A 22,069-nucleotide genomic window follows, 5' to 3' on the forward strand; every position below is an offset into this window, starting at 1 on the left:
ATTAGAATTTTTCCTACTTCTACTTTAAAGTCTCATGTAAACATGGATCTACAAAATAACTGTGCTAAACCTGTTGATTTAGTTTATGAAAGATTCCAGTTACATCATTTCTCTATTCTAGGGCAATATTTAGCATTCAATGAATTCTATTCGAACGCACATGATTCTCAGCCAACAGCAAGCTCAATCAGCATCATAAGGTCATAAGGGTTCTGCTCTAAATTTATAAAACCAACTCTTTACTACAGACAGATGTTTTCCCTTTAGACATGTATCCTTTAAGTACACTGTAACCTGGTGTGTGGCAAGATCACAAGCTTTTCAAAATTAAATAGACCACATCTACTCTATTTTGGCAGTATGCCAATTAGAATGTTTGCAAAGCATTTTATCGGGTTTGGTGGCATATTTTACTTTTCTGTGAAAACAACATTTTTCTTTTCTTTTTTTGTATAGATGGTATACATCAACCAATATTAGTCACCATCGATTTATTAAGGTATGTCAGAGCCTTCATTTACACATTATCTGTAACATTTACATTCTTATTGCACCAAACACTATCTTTAGTATAACAGTATTGGAAATGTATACATTTTCCCTCATTTGGGCGATTGAGGATCATTTTGGAGGCCACTTTTCTATTCTTTATCTTGTTTGCCTATAAGTGATATATTTTTTTTATTTAATTGGTCTTTTCATTTCATGTGTGCATTTCCAAATGATCATTTTTAATTTACTACTTATATCTATATAGTGCCAACCTCATCTGCTGTAATGTCTTTATATTTTATGTTACTTTTAGTTTAGCTAATAAGTTAGACTGGCTTAGTACCGTAAAGTTGTTTATTGACATGTTAAACAATGAATGGGCAAGTGTCATTTCCCCATTATCCATGTGGCTGCAGAGAAAATAGGAAATAGTTATAACCCATTCTCTCTGGAGTGGCAATGAGATAGATAGATAGATAGATAGAAAGATAGTCAGACAGTTAGATAGATAGACAGACATATAGATAGAAGGATGGTAGATAGATGGTGGATGGATGGATGGATAGATGTTAGATGGATGGATGAGTTGTTGGATGGTGAATGGATGGTTGGATGGTGGATAGTGGATGGATGGATGGTTGGATCGATGGATAGATGGTAGATGGATGGATAGATGGATAGATGGATGCTAAATTAATGGAAGAATGGTAGATAGATGGTGGATGGATGGATGGTGGATGGATGGTGGATGGATGGTGGATAGTGGATGGATGGTTGGATGGATGTATAGATGGTAGATGGATGGATGGATAGATGGATGGTAAATGAATGGAAGAATGGTAGATAGATGGTGGATGGATGGATTGTTGGAGGGATGGATGGATGGTAAATTAATGGAAGGATGGTAGATAGATGGTGGATGGATGGATGGTGGATAGATGGTTGGATGGTGGATAGTGGATGGATGGTTGGATGGATGGATAGATGGTAGATGGATGGATGGATAGATGGATAGATGGATGGTAAATGAATGGAAGAATGGTAGATATATGGTGGATGGATGGATTGTTGGATGAATGGATGGTGGATAGATGGATGGTAAATGAATGGAAGGATGGTGGATAGATGGATAGACGGTGGATAGATGGATGGTAGATAGATGGTGGATGGATGGATGGTGGATAGTGGATAGATGGATGGTAAATGAATGGAAGGATGGTGGATAGATGGTGAATGGATGGACTTTAATTTATAATTGCTGTGTATGAGCCAAAACTCATTAAGTAAAACTAGTGCTTTATTTCTCACTGCCCACCAAAACTAACGATTAGATGTCAGCAAACCTGCACAAACTATTTAAAGACCTTATGCTGGAAGCAGCTTAGTTTTGGCAAATGAACATGCACGCCTCACCCAACCATTTTAATTTTACCTCGTTTGTAACAAGCCATCAGGTTTTAACAAAGCAATAAACTGAGTTTTACATTTGACTAACTTATTTTAAATCAGAGTCTGCAACATGTGGAGACCTGTCCAATTTCACTGACTCGATGCACTGATAAGCTTTCTGCTGTGTGTAACTGGATCTCTCAGTCTGATTTCTGCAAAATAAATATGGCTCACAATTGAAATAGTAAAAATCCCATTCAGACTACATTTTGGTGCACTGTAAATATTTGAGAAGTCAAGGGCTATGCGTTAATGCTAATATTACAAAGTCAGATTTTTTTCTTTCAGTTATCCATGCGCAACTCTACATAGACCTGATTGAAATGTACATGATCTCCGTATTTCTGATTAACCCTTCAGCACCCTCTGCTTGCATGGAGAATTTCGATTACAATTCCCTCTTCATTAAACTGTGGTGGGATTATTCACTAAACGGTGACGTGTTGGGCAATCTTCAGGATATGCACATTTATGGCTAAAACAGCTGAGCTGTCCATTAAGAACAACATGTTTTATTTTTTATTTTTTTTGAAAATTATAACTGATTTAATTATACTTTCACTATAGAATGTTTGTTAAACTCTAATAGATTCACTGTTACTTATTTAATGTATGTATCAAGCTATGTAGATATTTAGTTATGCTTGTTATATTAAAGCCATTTCTTCTTTACCAATAAAATGTTTAAATTAAAACAGATAAACTGGAAACACAGTTGGCTGGTTTTTTTTTTTCTCAATGTATTTATTATATACATTTATAATTTTAGTTGGTCTAAAAAATTTACAATTCTGTGGTGAGTTTCGAGTTTAGAGAATAACCCTGAATGTTGACAACTGACCTGCAGCTTGCCCTATTCAAGGCAACACATATACACAGCATTTTTGGACAGAATGTAGCTCATAATAGCTGAGCCATTGCCATCTCTTGTTGCGTGTTATTATCTCTTACTGGTATATTATATTTATTCATTGCCGAGAACTACAGTATATGTTAGTGTTTGATAAAATAAAATTATAATAGACATATTTAGAAAAGTGATTCAGGTGATTCATTATTATAATTCATGTGGAACAGAATTTAGAAGATACAAATATTACATGCAAACCTTGAGCTTTTATTTCAAAGCAGTTTAAAAATTAGGCAATATTAGCTCATCAAATATAATAAATATATACTTTTGTAAGGCTAACTAATGAAAAAAAAATATATATACATTTCTGGATTACAAAATATTTTGTTATTGAGAAAAAAAAACCTTTGTTGTTACATCTCTGACAACCGAGGTATGCATTTCTTGGAACATACCGAAATCTACAATCTACATCTTTTTTAAAATTTCAACTTTTACTATAAATACTTTAATAAAACATTGCAGGATATCCAAAATTCTGAAAAGGAAGATATTTTAAAATGAAACTGTAAAACAGAAAAGACGCCGTTTGCTAAAAGAAATATTAACTAATTGTTTGTCAGAGCTTTAACATGCAATGGGATATGTTTTGTATTTTTATAATACAAGATGTGTACAGTTACAATGCATCAGGCATGATTTATAGAAGCTATAGAATATAAAATGATCAAAATAAAATCCCAAGTTTAGAAATCATCAGCAAACCTGATTAATTTTTTTGTTGTCATGGCGATTGCTCCAAATCTAGAACTCACCCACTATGGTGCTACCATATTCCAAGCAATGGTTTAATATCACTTGAGAATATCTTTCAAAACATTAAGCTATGCATTGTTATGTTACTTTCATGATGAGGCTCATAATTACTTAATGATGAAGATTTCACCCTTAAAAAGAACCTGGAAAAAAAGTTTAATTTTGCACAAAATTTAGTGCATCGATGAGTAATTCAGGGCAAGAGAAACACATTTCAAAAAGTACACATGACAACAATATAGGGTGCTGGGTAATGATAAGTTGTGGTCAATTAACCTCTAGAACCTTGGCACCCCAGATGTGTCTGGTGTACATTTAATTTGGTTCTTAGCCAGCCATGGCACAGGTTGAGCATCATAGAAAAGCTTGTTCTCAAATATTTTGGATGCAAGGATTAGCCATCAGTTTGCTAAATTCTTTTGTTTTAATTGTCAGGTTGCTGAGACCAGACACAGTATTCCAGTTTGCAAACCATATTATCAACTAGTATTGCCAAATTCCAGTGATGGCTGATGCTGGCACTCCAGTGGCTGTGGACTACGATTCACAGTCAGCCGGCTGTGTGGTCCAAAGGCCTAATGTCTATTCAGTTGGCTGATCACCATGACAAACATAGACCACATTGGCTAGGGTGATAAATGTCCCCCGTTGATTAATTCAATTGCAATTTAAGAATGATAATGAAAAAATGTTAGTTCACAAGTAATGCTTGACGTCACCATGATGAACACATTTTGCAAATTAAGTCAATGCAATCAGCATGAATAGTTTGAATATATTTTCCATCTGCGCACAAGATCGGGACAGGCAACCTCTGGGACTCCAGTTCCTGAGGACTACGGACACTTTGGGTGAAAAAGACATAATTGGAGTTCTGTCGCTCAGCAGCTGGAGTGCTAGAGGGTGCTTGTCACTGACATCAGATATGTAACAGGATCAAGACAGGAATTTGAGGGGGATTACCTTGGCCTTCCACGTGGCTAGAGAGAAAAAGTGTTGCCGCTGAAAATGACAGAAAGACCCCAGCCCATAAGCTGCGTCCAGTCCTCATTCTGTTTATTTCAATTCAGTCACCAGATCTGCAAGAACAAAGACATTTGAATGTTAAATTTGTGGGCTACAAACGAAACAAAATCCAGATAATCATCTGTTTACTGTATCACATTTTTGGAACATAGCAGAATCATAAATCCTTTATTGCTCCTTTATCAACTGAATAGCCTCGAGCTCAATGGTCAATACTTTCCTAAAGACTGCGAGGGTCACGATGCTCGGGTCAGGGATCACATTGCTAAGTATAGATACATATTGTTTACCTTACCTACTGACACAGGGCAATAATATTCCAAATCAGTCATTTGCGATCATGTACAGGCATTGAATGTCCTGCTTATAGAGCAAAAGTCTTGTAATAAACTCTCATTGCAGAATATGTTGGCGCTTTATAAATGTCAATAATAAATAAAATAAATAAATCATAACAGCATAGAACCTCATTAGTCTTCAAGGTTTTAAAGGCAATATGCTTTGCAATATGTTCTTTCATCAAATTGGTAAAAAAAACATATCTTTATAGGGACACTATGGTCACCAGAACAACTACAGCTTAGTGTAGTTGTTCTGGTGAGTATAATAGCTCCCTTCAGGCATTTTCATGTAAGCACTGCCTTTTCAGAGAAAATGCAGTGTTTACATTGCCCCTAGGGACACCTCCAAGTGGCCACTCCTCTGCATGGCCACTCCTCTGTGGCCACTCCTCTGACGCTTAATTTTCCTCATAGAGATACATTGATTCAATGCATCTCTATGAGGAGGTGCTCATTGGCCAAAATGACAGTTGGCCCCCACCCCGTGCCGATTTTAGCCAATCTAATGCTTTCCCCATGGACCGTCAGACCCATAGAGAGCTCAAATAAGTTGAGTTTTAACCCATTCTGAGGGGGCTAAGGGGGGGGGGGGGGGGGGGGCGGGCAGCCACCTAAAAGGTGGGTTTTCACTGTAGGGTCAGGAATACATGTTTGTTTTCCTGACCCTATCAGGGCCGGCGCCACCTGTAAGGTGACCTAGGCAGCTGCCTAGGGCGCAACTTAGCAGGGGGCGCCGGATCCCTGCACCCGGAATCACCGGTGCGTCTCCTCATGCTGCGCCGCCTGAGCGCTTTAGCAAGCCCCAGGCGGCGCAGCACTGCTGTGTGGGGGTGGACGGTTTTGAGTGACCGTCAGGAGGGAAGCGCAGAGCGCTCCCTCCTGCCAGTCTCTCAATGTAGCGTGGCCGGGCGGCGCAGAACGCGGGACAGGTACCTCGGTTTCCTGTACCTGGCCGCCGGCGGACTGACAGGAAGTGCTCACTTCCTTTCAGTCCGACTGGCGGCCGGGTACAGGAAACAAAGGTTCCTGTCCCGCGTTCCGCGCCGCCCGGCCATGCTACATTGGCAGGAGGGAAGAGGAAGAGGAGGGTAAGGACCACTGGGGGAGGAGGGAGGGGGGACACTAAGGACCACTGGGGGAGGAGCAGGGGGGAGTAAGGACCACTGGGGGAGGAGGAGGGGGGACTAAGGACCACTGGGGAGGAGGGGGGACACTAAGGACCACTGGGGGAGGAGGAGGGGGACAAAGGACCACTGGGGGATGAGTGGGGGAACTAAGGACCACTGGAGAGGAGGGGGGACTAAGGACCACTGGGGGAGGAGGGGGGACTAAGGACCACTGGGGGGAAAAGGGGGGACTAAGGACCACTGGGGGAGGAGGTGGGGAACTAAGGACCACAAGGGGGTGGAGGGGACTAAGGACCACTGGGGGAGGAGGGGGAGGGGACACTAAGGATCACTGGGGGATGAGGGGGGGGACTAAGGACCACTGGGGGAAGAGAGTTGGGACTAAGGACCACTAAGAGGGGAGGGGACTAAGGACCACTGGGGGAGGAGGGGGAGGGGACACTAAGGATCACTGGGCGAGGAGGGGGACACACTAAGGACCACTGGGGGAGGAGGTGGTAGTGAGGACCACTGGGGAAGAGGGGGGGAGTAAGGACCACTGAGGGAGGAGGGGGAAAGATCCACTAGGGGTTTGCCAGAGGGAGGACCACTAAGGGGGGAAGAGGGGAAGGACCACCAAAGGGGGGGAGGGAGGACCACTGAGGGAGGGAGGACCACTAAGAGGGGGAGGGGGGAGTGAGAAGACCACCAAGGGGGATGCTGCAGAGGGACAGGGGGCCAAGGGAGAACACTGAGGGACAGGAGGGAAGGGGAAATCACTAATTGACCGGAGGGGAGAGCACTATGATTTTTTTTTTTTTTAAATAAAGAGCTGCTCCCCTCTCAGTCCCTATCCTACCCCACAAACACTCTCTTTTACACTACACACATACACAATTCATCCCCACACACACACACACACACACAAACATACAATGCATCCTTACACATGGACACACCCGAAACACAGAATGCATCCCTTACGCTCACACAAACACTCATTCTCTTACACACAGAAATAAAATGCATCTCTTACACACTCAATGCACCCCTTACAGACACACACTGCATTCAATTACATACACAGAAACACACCTTGCATCCCTTACACACACACACAGAAACATACAATGCATTCCTTACACGCAAACACACACTGCATCCACTATACAAACACTACATCCCTTACATAAATTAGTATCCCTATACACTACATTCTATAAGAACACACACATTACATGCTCTACAATAACACATAAAACATCCCCTACACACATACACTCCACTACCTGTGAGAGAACTCATGGGTGGGCCATGTAGGTGGATTTATGTGTGGGCATTGTAGGCATACTCACGGTCAAGCCCTGGGGCCCAGACCTTGAGCTGTGTAAGGGACCCCAAAAAATGGCGCTGCTTCCTGTTCTACACCAGACCTGTGGAGCCAGACTGAGCCCATCATCAGCCTATTGTCCTCATCTGGTGGTAAGTAGGCAATCCAATATATTATTAGTGGCACTAATCTCTAATTTACCTCACATTAAATGGATACTATAGTCACCAGAAGCACTACAGCTTAATGTAGTGGTTCTGGTGTCTATGGCCTGTGCCTGTAGGCTTTTTAATGTAAACACACTGTCTTTTCAGATAAAAGACACTTTGTGCAGACTGACGTTGGCCCATATGGCAGAGCATATGAGCGGGGCATTGTGATGTCACATGGTGGGCAGGACATATGGGGGGGGCGGCAAATTTAATTTTGCCTAATGCAGCAAAAATCCTTGCACCGGTCCTGGACCCTATAGTGATCCTTTAAATTGTCATATCTTTGATAGCTATAGATTTTCCATCTCATCTAACTCTTCTGCAAACTCTGGGACAGGGGTTCATATTTAAATATTTTATGATGTCTTTGAAATCAACTATTCAGGTTAGTTGTCATCCATTTTATAGATCTATGTTTGCTATGGTTTTAAATGCCCTCTATCGACATACAATACACAATCCCAGCTCAATGTATCTGCCAAAAATAAAATATTTCACCGTATGAAAGATCTACCACAGAGCAGATGAAATAACCAGAGCACAATACTGGGTTGGAGACAGAAGTGGGACATTGCTTGCGGTGGCCAAATTCTTGCACGTCAGTAATGATTAAACGTCTTCACATGTTATAGATTTTCTAGAAAGCTAAAAGAAATGTAACTTAATAGCATATGTTAAATTTTTTGCATTACTGAATGGCAGGTTTTATAAATGAGAAAAAAAATCAGAATGTGGGGAATTCACCATAAGTGTTTAGGGTGGAAACATTAAAGTTACAGCAGGTGATTCTGTACCTAACGCTTAGGGGAATAAGGGAAGATCAGGTTGGACAGAAGGAGCACAATAAGAACTCTCAGGGGTATAGGGTAAAATTGTGAGAGAACTAGGATAAGCACAGGTATAATAGTAACTGTTAGGGTATAGCTTATAAATTATTAAGGAAATACTACAAGAACAGTTTGTGGTCATGTTAGACATATCTCAGCTAAAGAGCTGTTAAATGGCTATGGACTATTAGGGGATAGCCTATTAACTGTTAGAGGGACAAATGAACAAGTATTAAATGGTACCTGTCATGACAAATACAACTGAATCTTAAATGATAGAGAATCAAGTTTCATCCATACATTGTGCTAGCAGAATTGCTAGCCTATGTCTCTATTTCTCTAAAATCAGAGTATAAAATACAACCCTTTCCCCTCTTGTCAGTCAATTCACTCTGTGCCAAACCTGTGGCGATCAGCAGGGAGATAAGAAAACTGTGATCTGCATGTCTGTTATCGGGGAAACCCTCTTCAGGGGGTCTCATCTGTTGAGTTCAGCCTAAGGGAAAGCAATGCCTGTGAGGGGAAGTAGGGAGGAGGGGCAGGCACTGTGTGATGTGAGAGCAGCAGCATGGAGAGAAGAGTAAAACAGCCAGAATGATTTATTGCAGCATCTTTTGACAAGCAATTTGAGAATGGAGAGATAGAATAGATAGGTTTTATTTACACAAAGCCAACATAATCCCCTCTACCTAAGCCTACTTCACCTTTGACCGCGAATATTTAGCCTTTTCCTATGATAGGTATGACCAGCATCTAGGTTTAGGCTATCATACTTACCCCACTTATCGCTGGCGATTCTACAGCAGACCAGTAGCTTATGTTCCACATCAACCTTAGCATCACCTGAATCCCAACCCATAATACGTTAGACGTAAATAAATAAGGAGTACACATGAACCCGAAGCTTATTGCACTACAGCCTGTTATTTGTTATCTAACTACAATAATATAAAATGTACTTGCCCTTTTGACATGTATTCTACACTTCCAACTGACTTGTGTTACTGAATGTTATTGCAGACATATCTATGTCAAGCATGTCTGTCTTGTTGGAAGCACACTCAAAATAAAGATTGTTAAAAAAAAAAAGGTTTTCTATGTACAGGCTGTATTGAGTTTTATGAGTTAAAGAGACAATCTGGGCTCCAATAAAACTTGAATGCAATTGGTAGATTTTGACCTGATTAATAAGTTGTATTACCTTGCACGCTCATATCGTTATAGTTTTTGCACCAAAAATTAAATGTTTTGCAGAATGCTACACCTTAAGTCCGTCTGCTTAGCCACAGTCCCGCATTCCAAAAATACATTTTTTATCAAATATCTGCACGCTTTTAATTCACAACCTGGCTGCAGACAGTCAGAGAAACTTCAAACAGGTGGTGATATCCTTACTTTATGCCTCCCTGGGTGTCCTATCCTAATGCAGATTGTTTTGTAGTTTAGATAATTCAGTACTGTCTGTAGCTGAGCTGTGTACATACATTTTTGACAAGGAAGTCTTTTTTTTTTTTGGAGTGAGGGGGTGTGGCTAATTAGGCAGGTTTATAATGCATTATTCTGCAAATCTTTTCCTTTTTTATTCAAAAACTCTAAAGATTGAAGAATACAAACAATTGCATGTTAATGAAGGCAAAGTGTATCCAATTCATAGATATACAAGTTGTATTGTACTCTAAGTGCCGCTTTAAAGTTCTTAAAACTGAATTCAGATTGGTGGTTTGAGAAGAGCAATTAAATGTTTATCTTATTCACAGATCCACTGCAATCCATGGACAGAGTTGTGTAGTTTATTGGGTGTATATCTAAAAATAACGTTTAGACTATTGCTGACTAGTAACAAGGTTTTCTGATTTATTGGCTAGTCATGGACAATGCTTTTGAGGTTATTAGATTCCCACAGACAACATTTTGTGGGCTTTTTATATGTCCACTAACTTTTTTATGTCATATTAGGCACCCACAGAAACCATATGTGGTCTGCAGAAACGAAAAGACTAAGTGTCTCATACCTTAACAAGAAAAATATTGCATGAATACACAATGTAATTGATGTGCTTCACATTGAAAAAATAATATTACTTTTCCAGTCTGCATATTGTTTTTCCTGGAAAATAAATGCAAACTTTAAATGGCCCTGACATTTATGAGTAGTGGTTTTCAAAATGTGCCTCTCCAGCTGCTGTTAAGCCAAAATAGACTCTGAGATCTTGGCTAAGGCTGGCTGTAGTTTTGGCCAAACCATATGTGGCTCAAAACATGTTTGACCACCATGATACAGAAAGTTACCATTTAATGGAAGCATGATACGAGAGCACTTCCTGATTCATTGACACCTGTAAACAGCTAAAAGCTTAATGTAGTGAAATTAAAACATTTGCAAATTTAGATAAATATATCTCATGCGGTAAGTCTAAAATACAGCAATCGTGACACAGTTAGTATTTTAACCTCAGTTTTGCAATTCACTACAACGTGATATTTAGTGAAATATCCCGAATACCATTTGGCTTCTTTGTATTTCGAGAAAACTTTTTTTAAACACTCTTTTAAATCTGTTCTTTTTCTATATATCGTGTTAAAAAAACAAGCAAAAGGAGTTACCATGTATGAAAGTACATTTTTGGTTAGCAATTTTACAATGTATTCATGACACCATAGAAAATATCTATTTTAATATTTAATTTAAATGATATGTTCCACAGGACTGTAAAGTGGGCATATTGAAAATAGAAATAAATGATAACAAATGTAGGCAAGAAGCCACAAGGCCGAAGCTAAGATGAGGTAAAAGTTTTTTTTTTTACCTTCATCAGGTAAAAAGATGCATGGAATTCATTCATATGATGATGATTTGAACAGAAAATAGTTAAGGCCAAAATTAGAGGGTTTGGAAAAATTCTTCAACACAGGATTCCAATATTGTTGAATGGGTAAGGCAGTGGCGGAGTGACAGGCAATACAAAGCAAGGTATAGTTGCCAGTGGGGTATCTCAGGGATCTGTACTTGGATCCATTCTCTTTAATATTTTATTGATATTATTTTAATTCATATTTTAATATTTTAGTGATATTGCAGAATGTCTTGATGGTAAGATATGTATTTTTGCTGATGATATTAAGATTTGTAGGCAGGTGGAGAGTATTAAATAAAAGGAAAATGGGGACATGGTATACCCACAGCCCACACAAATTGTTTACTGTATTTATTATGCAATAAATTAAGAGGGCTCCCGTTAAAGATAATAGTAACACGACACAGTAAGTACAAAACTAAGATGTTACATTGCAGACAAAGCTCATTATTCTTATTTATAAAGCCCCAACACGTTCCACAGAGCTGTACAATGGGTGGACTAACAGTCAAATGTTTGTAAGAAGATGAGTTGGACGCGCAGGGACAGAGGGTTTTGAGGGCCCTGCTCAAATGAGCTTACATTCTAGAGGGAGTGGGGTAAAGTGGCACAAGAGGTAAGGAATAAGATCAAACAGTCCTCATTCTTCAATGAGAAGGGTTACAAAATGGGTTTTTAAACTAAGCTGCCCCATCTTACTGGTAGTCCAAGCACTTCAGAACAGTCACCATTTCATAAATTAGCCAGATCGCTAATAAAGTCAGTTGGTGCAACCACTACTTTAACTAAAGTTCATATCAGGTAAAGCCTGTAAAGGGTAGCTCGTAAAGCAATAATTCTAAAAGACCAGTGCCATCTGCAGGTCACATTGAGTGTTAGTTTACTTTCAGTTTCCCACAATACAGCCTCTCCTTTCCTATCCCACCTCTCCCTTGTTCTTGCACACAATGGCTCATTAGATCACCTTGCTTCTTTACCTGTCTTGGCTCCTAATTCATGCTGGTAAAACTACATTAGACAAGATAAATCATTACAAGTGTCCTGTTTGTAAGATACACTAATCTGATCAGGATTTTTAAACAACCCACTATACTCATGCATCACACATGCTACATGTCTTCATCAAATCTAATACATTTCTGTGTGTATAATTGTAGAGCAACCAATAGTCCATTTTAGGAAGCCCATTAGAATTCCATGCATTAATTATCTAAACAAATAATGTTAAAAAAAGAAAAAAAAAATAGAACAAACTACACATATGATAATAGTGCATATAGTTTTTACTGTAATATTGTTTTTTTTTTTATCCTTCTTCATTAGATTGCCACAGTATTATATGTGTACGTACTAGACTAGAACAAAAATGTGTTTGAACTTGTCTGGATCTTGTCAGGGATGTTTGGGATCTAGCTGCAAGCTAATCATACAGATCTCGCCTGACATTGGATCTTTTTGGATTCTGTTCTGAGAGTTAGAATTTCAGGACAATTAGAAAATGTTCTTCGACTAGCTTAGGGCCGGCACCAGAACACTGAGCAGCTATTAATTTGTCTAACACTATGTATTGCTAACATTATTTACCAATTAAAATGTTATATGTGATAACGCTCCTTTACCCTCTTGAGTCTGCATAACATATATAAACAGTAACTTAAAAGAACATTCTAAGTATCAAAACCACTTAATTACAGTCCAAAGACCTTGTAAGACCTAGTCCATTGTCGCAATGTAAAACAAAATAACAGCCACTAGAGGCTATTCTATATTGAAGGCCTTCATGTTAACTTAGAGAAGCATTGTATTCAATAGCGATTTCTGGTCACGTGCCATTTGTCTCCAAAGCTTCTCTATAAAAAGCATTGGATTGGGCTTGAAAACTGATTATTTAATCCAAAGGCTGGCAAAGCATCATGGCATCTGTAGTTCTACAGCATATATGTAACTATCTTTTTGGTACCTATTCTCTAGCGCAACCTTTGTGAGTCAAACATTATAGTTCTCTTCTAGCACCCATTGAGCACATTACATTGATTCTGTACAAACTCCAAAAACACTCTGTCATACCGTATATAGAACAGATGCTTGGCATAACTATACTAACTGTTTGCTAAGTAAATAATGCTAATATACAACATGTTCATTTTACAGAAACTGTACTACTAGAAATGCCATCAGGAACACTGGTTTCTTAAACAATTTTTCTTAAACCTGCTGCATGTAAATTATATAAAAAAATATCATATTATTATAATTTTATGCTAGCACATTTAGAAATGAACAACATATTAAACTGAACCACCAGACCTTTCACAACATATATATTACAGTTTCCTCTGAAATGCATGCTGTGCACACACACAAATTACATTTAACCCCTTAAGGACACATGACATGTGTGACATGTCATGATTCCCTTTTATTCCAGAAGTTTGTTCCTTAAGGGGTTAAGGAGGGGTCAGCCGTACATAATAATTTGGGCGCTTGGTTTCAATGCAAGGAATGTACCATGCTGTTTATTAGGCTTGTAATCTTGGCTATATTAATTAAAAAAAATAACTCAATAATGAATGTTGTGAAATTCAAGTCAAATTTCATTGTGGTCAAACCAAAAGAACACAAAAAAAAGATATTCTATATTATTGTCTATCTTTATACCTCATTTCTAAGAGCTCGCTATTTATCACTGCAGGGCACATGACAATGGGATACTTAATGACAACGCATACTTAAAAAGACTCTATATTTATAAAACAGGGTTTGCTTTATATATTGAAGCAAGACGACACAGGGTTATTCACTAAAGGGAGAATTCAAAGTGAATTTCAAATTTAAGGGCAGAAAAATTCTTCAACTCAGGTTAAGTCACAGCTTGACTTTTTAATCCTAGCTTTTACAATTCAGGTTTAAATCCGAGTTTAGAAAACATTCCTGGTTCTGCTGCAGTTCTGCCAGAGTTGCCAATGATCTATAGTCCCTCATACATAACTATTCGTTATACTGTTAAATATTTTTGAAATGAAAATATGTTGGATCTTTTTATAAAGAATGCCCTAGAAAGACCTCCAGTCCCACAGAACCGTGCTGTAAAAAGGAGCCTTTCAGTGTTTCTTGTAACCACTTCTCATTCATTCTCAAACTGAATACATATTTCAAGTGTTTTTCAAGTACACTAAACAAAAGAAACATGTGAACACATATTTTCAGACTCATTGAATTCTTGTAATACATCCATTTCCATGAAGACAAATGCCACTGAATGGAATTTTAATAAAATCCGCTTATTCGGCTGAACTGCGAATCTTGTCACAGAGCTGTATTTCCTAAAACAGCATAACATTTGTTGGGACGTATCAACTAAACCAGGAATTGCAGAGAATTGCAAAAAAAAGTATGGATTCCAATATTGTTAAATGGGTTAGGCAGTGGCAGGTTGTAGTCAATGGAGTATATTTAAAGCATGTTCTTGTCACCATTGGGTACCTCAGGGATCTGTACTTGGACCCATTCTCTTTAATATTTGTATTAGTGATATTGCAGAAGGTCTTGTTGTGGCAACTGACATTTAATGTGGATAAGTGCAGAATATTCGATAGAGTCCTAACCTCAACATCTGAGGAAAGGGATTTAGGGGTAATTATTTAATATGACTTGAAGGTAGGCAGACAACGTAAAAGAGCAGCAGGAAATGCTAGCAGAATGCTTGGTTGTATGGGAGAGGTATTAGCAGTAGAAGGAAGTGCTCATGCCATTGTACAGAACACTGGTGAGACCTCATTTGGAACTGGAGACCGTATCTTCAGAAGGATATTGATACCTTAGAGAGAGTTCAGAGAAGGGCTACTAAGCTGGTTCATGGATTGCAGGATAAAACTTACCAGGAAAGGTTAAAGGATCTTAACATGTATAGCTTGGAGGAAAGACGAGACAGGGGGATATGATAGAAACATTTAAATACATAAAGGGAATCAACACAGTAAAGGAGGAGACTATATTTAAAAGAAGAAAAACCACAACAAGAGGACAGAGTCTTAAATTAGAGGGACAAAGGTTTAAAAAGATCAGAAAGTATTACTTTACTGAGAGGGTAGTGGATGCATGGAATAGCCTTCCAGCTGAAGTGGTAGAGGTTACACATTCTATGTTTCTAGATGTCGAAGGAATTACAAGTTAGAATCGCAAATAGAAAACTGGGGGGGGGGGGGGGGGGATTGCTAATTTTGATAATGTTTTCAATTTGCTATTTTGGCCTATAATGTGAAATTCCTTTGTGAATTTTTCAAGTTCTAAACCACACAAAAGGTTGATGACGAAAAGATGTGAGAGAATTCAATTAAAATGAGTCAACTGCAAATTTGCAAGCTGCCTGAGGATAATGTGAATTGTAGTCCAACAATAGACGGAAACGCACAGAAATACTGAACCCGATTTCAACCACAAAGAAAACCACAAAGGTCTCACATTTTTAACAAAAAGAACAAGAGCTGACTTTGGATGATGTGAGGTGCAGTCCTACAGCAATATGGAGGGGCCTTTAGGTAAACCTTACAAAGGAATCAAAGAAAAATAAACAAACACTGACAAGCTTTCAATCAAAAAATCTGATGAGTGAATTTGTCCTAATTATGTAGCCTGAGGCAGGAACACCTTTGGTGAGAAATTCCTTCTAGAGAGCCCGTCCCTGCATTCAGGTAGCACACTCCACACAGGTCTGCCCCAAAACAAACTAGGCAGAGAGGCGGAGAGGGGGGCAGTGAGCTGAATTCTAACCTTTGCTAACTTTGCTTTCAGACAAAAGGCCATAAAACAACTAAACACAAGGAATGTAATAAATACAGGACACAATGCACATCCACTGACAAACTCATTTCTAGATAACATTGTATAAATCGACAGAATCAGTGTAAGTAAATCAAACTGTTATTATTTTATGTATCTTTTTGTCCCCTTGTTGATGTGACAATAATCCCAAAAATATACAACGTAGGGAGTGTAGAATAACTGCATCAAATGCATCAGGGGCTTATTCGCTAAATAGTATTCCCCTAACACTGACTCGAGCTGTTTACGTTTTGTTAGTTTTTTTAAGCCATTCTACAAAAAACTTTGACGTGGCAGTCGACCAAAAATGTGATTGGCAACAAAAGTAGTTTAAAGGCTTTATTATTTGATTCACTAAATTGAATTGTCCAGATCAGCTTTTTTGATCAAATTTCCTACAAATTAATTTTCATTTCATCACAACCCGCTGTTTAATAAATCGACCCCTTGATCATTTCTCTGCACTTGAAAGAGAACTGTACCAGGAGAATATTCCACACATGCAAAAGTACCAAGCAGAAATATCAGATATCTGCAAATTTTGGGTTATTTAATTTATTAAGTAAAACTTTACAAGGCGCTGCTGGGCAAAACAACTGCCCCAAGTTTATTTTAGCACAGAAATATCTGACAAGTAGAGTTCTGTAGAATAAATGATCTATGATTTAAATGTATGCATCACCCTGTAATTTGTTTTATATGCAGAACCAGTGGGTTAGCGACTAGACTTGCGTTGTCATGATGCGTTCACAAAACCTATACCTTGACGTACCGTTAAATTCTTACTTTTGTAAGTATATTTACATTTCACGGTGACAAAAATGCTCACAGTTTGCATACAACTTTAAAAAAAAAATAAAAAATAATGCAGACTTACATCTTGGGTACAGTTACTTAAATGCTAAAGTGCTACAAAAATCATCAATACACTTTTCTCACTGATAGGACTTATTGATTCGCCATAAGGAGTAGATTTCGTAAATAAGCACCCCATTTGCTTGCATCCAAATTTCTGATACACAAATACAGGCGCAAACTGTATCACAGCCACACTTTGTACCATATCCCAAGGATATAGAATAATATACATGTTTTTTGGGTTTAAAAAAAAAAAAAAAAAAAAAACTAAATGAATGCTTTATACATATTTCACTTTGTGTAACAGAGGCTGGGTTAACAATTCATTTATTTTACTAATAAAACATTTGATACATCTCCTACCTGTGCAATCATTAGTATTGTTGAATGCGGTCTGTCCTGTTGAAGTTTTATAAGTTGATATAAAAGTATCCAGAGGAGAGAATGTGACTGTCCTTAAGTCCACTCCGGTATGGGACTGTTCCACGCTGGACAGGCTCCCTGGCTGCCCCTTCACTAGCAGCACTGGGTCTGAAAGAGAGAAGAAAAGGCAAAATAAATTCAGGACGGCAGCCAATTATAGAAAAGAAGGTGGATAGAGAAAACCCCACGTCTACTCACTGACATTCAAATCTCCTTCAAAACCACACCTCTCTTCCAATTATCTTCCCCGGCTCTAAGTGATGTGGAAGGAGCTGTGTGAAGCCCTGAGCAGTAATTCTGCAGCGAGCCACTTGTTCCTATTGATAGCCAAGCATTCTGTGCCTAGAGGTTAGATTCCAGGAAAGGGTGTACGTCTACTTTGTGTATTTATTAACTATTGTTCATATGTGCTCGAAGTAATCACACAGCACAATTAGCTCTGAACGTCTGACTGCGTCTACCAGCTATGGTAGGTGTGCTGTGCTTTAGATGTGATTTAATTCCTTGGAATTTTAATTATTGTATTGAACATCTAGAGTTTTGTTGGCACCTTTTTTTTATTGCCGTCTGAGATGGATGATTTTTGAAGGGGAACTGTCACTATCCAGGGATTTTAATAGACGGTTTGCTTATTCCTTATTTATTTAGCAAGTATTTATTTGATGTTTGCAAAGATACGGTTAGATATATAAATTCACACCCTTTCATCCTTCAAATGAGCTCCTACAAATTAGTTCTCTTTCAGTCATCATTATAACTGTGGCCCTTACCAAAACAATGTTCTCCTCCTCATTTGCATTGTGTGCCCTGGTCGTGCCTTGAATAAATTGGATTGTGACTTGCTAAATGTTTAATCCACATTTTAAGAGAAAATGGATCACCTCTGATTTAAGAATATTTGAAATAAAGCAGATGTGAAGATACTATCGACCCATTCAGCAGCAGAGAATCCAGTCATATAAGCACCTCAAACGGGATTCTGGGACGTGAGAAGATGTGTTATCAATACTCATGTGGGAGGCTGTAAGTAGGGTAGTAACCCACCCTCTGGCTGCACGGCATTGCATTCACAGTAATGTTCCTGGCCATAGACCCTGTAATACAAGCATGTCAAACTTGCAGGCCGTGGGCCGCATGCGGTTCACAATGCATATCTTTGTGGCCCAGCGAGGCGCGAGTTTGACATGCCTACTAAGGCAGAGTAGACACTTGCTCTTCCCACATTGCCGGTGTCTTCTCTGCTAAAATTTACCCGGCCGGGGAGGAGAGGTCGCTGGCGGCAGCGAGAGAGCTCAGTCTTCCTGCTCCTCACTGCTCCCTCGCACACACCCTCTGTAGTGATGCTGGGTGCCGGAATATGACATCATTGCAGCCCGCATCACTAAACTGCGCGTGTGAGGAAGCAGTGAGGAGCAGGAAGGGAGACCTCCCAGGAGAAGAGGCCCTACACCAGCTCCCAAAGGTAGGGATCAATAAATAAAATGATGTGAGTGTGTGCAAGAATGTGTAAATGTGTGTGAGTGTGTGTGTCTGTCAGTGAGTGTGTGTGTGTCTGTCAGAGAGAGTGTGTGTGTGTGTGTGTGTGTCTGCCGGTGAGTGAGTGTGTTTGTGTTTGTCAGAGAGAGTGTGTGTGTGTATGTGTGTGTGTGTGCCTGTCAGTGTGTGTATGTCAGTGTGTGTGTCTGTCAGTGAGTGTGTGTCTGTCAGTGTGTGTGTGTCTGTCAGTCAGTCAGTGTGTGTCTGTCAGAGAGTGAGTGTGTGTGTCTGTCTGTCTGTCAGTAAGTGTGTCTGTTAGAGAGTGTGTGCGTCTGTCAGTGTGTGTGTGTGTGTCTGTCAGTGAGTGTGTGTTGGTCAGTGTTGCGATGGCTGCGGCTGGACAGTGGATGACCTGAAGTTGCACGGAGGCACGCAATACCACGTCACATTCCGACGTGACCTTAACGTGCTCCACCTTCACAGGGTTTCAAGGTGTAGCGGGTGGATCCGCTTTGGACGATGCCATTGGGGGTATACCCCCCAATACCCACATAAACTTAAACCTTGTTTATTTAGCCTGTGCTAGACTTTGAGTTTGACATGCTTGCTGTAATAGGATGATACGATCCCAGAAGCCTAGGTGGGTATATAACAGAGGAGGATAGCAAGGCTGTGAGTCTATTTTTGATTAAGTAGACTTTTCCACAAGGTCTAAGTGGGCAAGACTGGTAATGTCTGGTACTGGTAATTTTTAAATCACATTCCTTAAACAGATAATTGTAATGTCATATCAAAATATAAACATTGTAACTGTACACCTTCATTCTGCAGGACTTTGTATTCTGGATTGGGCCAAATGCCCCCTTTCTCCTCATGTGCGGTAGTGTTGGGAAGAAGTGAGAACATGTCACTACCTAACAGCGGGTTAAGAAGTTGAGTGGAAGGCAAATAATATTGCATTACCATTTTCAACCAGATTCCATCTGCACCCAAGGGAAGTCACCCCAGAAGATGCAGGCAGTGTGTGTGTGTGCATGTGTGTGTGTCTGCTAGTATTGGTGTGTGTGTCTGTCAGTGTGTGTATCAGTGTAGTGTGGCTCTCTGTATGGGAATGTGTGTATGGTGTGGTGTTGAATATCTGTGTGTGTTAGGCCGTTAGCCTCTAAGTGTGCGTGTCTGGTAGCAGCTTTGTATGTGTCTGTCTGTCAGTGTATGCTTGTGTGTATACATAGTGTGCTTGTTAGTGTGGTCTTTGTGTTTAGAAGTAGATATGTAGGGGGGAGGTCATTGGGGGGTGTAAGGGGTCCCAAGAGGTTTAATAGCAGCCTGTTATACAGTAGTCTTTACTTTGCAATATGTCACACAGAGTCTGAGATATTATTATTAAAGGAAAACGTACATTTCCTTTTTCTTTTCAATTTGACATTCTTTTTCTTTTGCAATTGCATTTTGGGGTACAGAAAGGAAGGAGGGAAGGGGAAAAACATTCAAAACGTTACAGTTAACATCAACATGTACAATGCAGTTTTCCTTTCAATCATGGTGCATTTGTAATCTTGTCTGGGGGGGGGGGAATAAGGGTACAGAGGAGAAGAGAGAGGAGAGGGAGGGGGAGGTGGGGGCTATGGGTCATTGCTGCTTAGTATCGTTTTTCTCTGTATCTGCTTCCCACCCTTGTGGGGTTTTCCGTGGGTTCGATATTGATGTTTTGGTGGGGTGTCCTCCTCCATAAGGTGTCTCAATGGTAAAAATTCTATATCTCCCATGTATATACCCTTTTTGGTTATCTCTGTGCCCTATGATAGGACGGGGGTAAGGGGAAGAAGTATAGATGGGTGGGGGTGGAGGGGTATAACATATATACACAAGTGGGTACTGTTGCGTATCTTCGTATTGTCATCTACTTAGTATGGGTTATTGGTTTGGGTAATTTTCTTGCTCGTTAATTGGGCACACAGTGTTGCGGGGATTACCTTATCCTCTGCTCCCCTAGTCCTCTGTACTCTTTGGCAACCCCTTTGTGGTGTCTCTATATACAGTATGATCCTATCCGTCTCTGGCTATCTGAGATTTCACCATGCTCCAGTGCGCTTCCCATATTTGTCCCACCTCTACTGTTGCCCCTCTTATCCCAATCTGTTGGTTTGCCATGAGTTCGTATTCCCAATTTGTTTGGATTTGGTTGATTAGCATGGTTTTTGTGGGGGCTACTCGTGTTTTCCAGTTTCTTGCTATGAGGGTGCATGCGGCTATTATTGTGTGGAATACTAGTTTGGTGTGGACTTTGGTTAAGCCTTCTGGCCATATATATAGGAGGCACACCTCGGGTGTCAATTCCAGAGGCATAGGTAATAAGTGGGTAAGGATTTTGCTCACCATGGTCCAGTAAGGTTGGATACATTTGCACGTCCACCACATGTGTAAAAACAAACCCCTGTCTAACTTGCAACGCCAACATTGGGTGGGAGTGCCAGGGAATATGTGTGCAAGCTTTGTTGGGACTAGGTACCATCTATATTGTAATTTCCTTATTTGCTCGAACTGTGTAATGCAAGTGGTGTTACCTTTGTGGATTGTGAAGGCTCTGGACCACTGGTCCTCCATAAAGGTGCAACCAAAGTCGGCATGCCATGTTTGTATGAAGTTGTCTGTGGAGGTTTGCGTGCCCTCTATCAATGCCTCGTACACCATTGAGAATACTTTTTTTTGTGTGGATTCCTCTGAGGCACCACATGTCCAATCTTGAGAGTGTGGGTGCCCTGAGACTGGCCGTGGTTGTTTGTACGAGGGATTTAAACTGTAGATATGAGAAAAGTGCTCTGTTTGGTAAGTCGAACTGCGTTTGTAGGTCCGGGAATGGTCTCAGGGAAATCCTGTCGTAGAGGTGGTATATGTGTGTGCATCTTGCTTTCGTCCAGATATGATGATCAAATGTCTGGTTTCTCAAGTGTATACTGAACATTGTCGTGGCTAGTGATGTTACTAGTGGGCCGCTAAGGTGGGCCCGGTGTGTGTCCCATGTAGGCATCAACAGCTTTGTTGTTTCTAACATGTGGGGTGTTTCAGGCCTCTGTTTTTTTGGTACCCAGAATAGGTGGTGTAGCCCAGCCCTGCATGACCATTGGGATTCGATAGCCACCCATTGTGGTGGTCTGGTTGTCCTGTGTGCGGTCGCTACCGTGGA

The 22,069-nt window shown here is 40.0% G+C and overlaps 1 protein-coding gene across 2 annotated transcripts in view; it reads right to left on the reverse strand.

The window, feature by feature from the left end:
* COL14A1 (collagen type XIV alpha 1 chain) overlaps nt 1-17,514 on the reverse strand; it is a 135,995-nt gene extending 118,481 nt beyond the window's left edge. For both annotated transcript variants that reach the window (XM_063451104.1, XM_063451103.1), the window contains exons 1-2: nt 17,350-17,514; nt 4,574-4,689 (exon numbers count right to left, since the gene is read on the reverse strand). In XM_063451104.1, coding sequence (XP_063307174.1) covers nt 4,574-4,661 — 88 coding nt within the window. In that variant the 5' untranslated portion in view covers nt 4,662-4,689; nt 17,350-17,514. The remainder of the gene's footprint in view (nt 1-4,573; nt 4,690-17,349) is intronic.
* Between the last annotated feature and the right edge of the window lie 4,555 nt (nt 17,515-22,069).

The sequence above is a fragment of the Pelobates fuscus genome, chromosome 4 (assembly GCF_036172605.1).
Source record: "Pelobates fuscus isolate aPelFus1 chromosome 4, aPelFus1.pri, whole genome shotgun sequence".
Taxonomy (NCBI): Eukaryota; Metazoa; Chordata; class Amphibia; order Anura; family Pelobatidae; genus Pelobates; species Pelobates fuscus.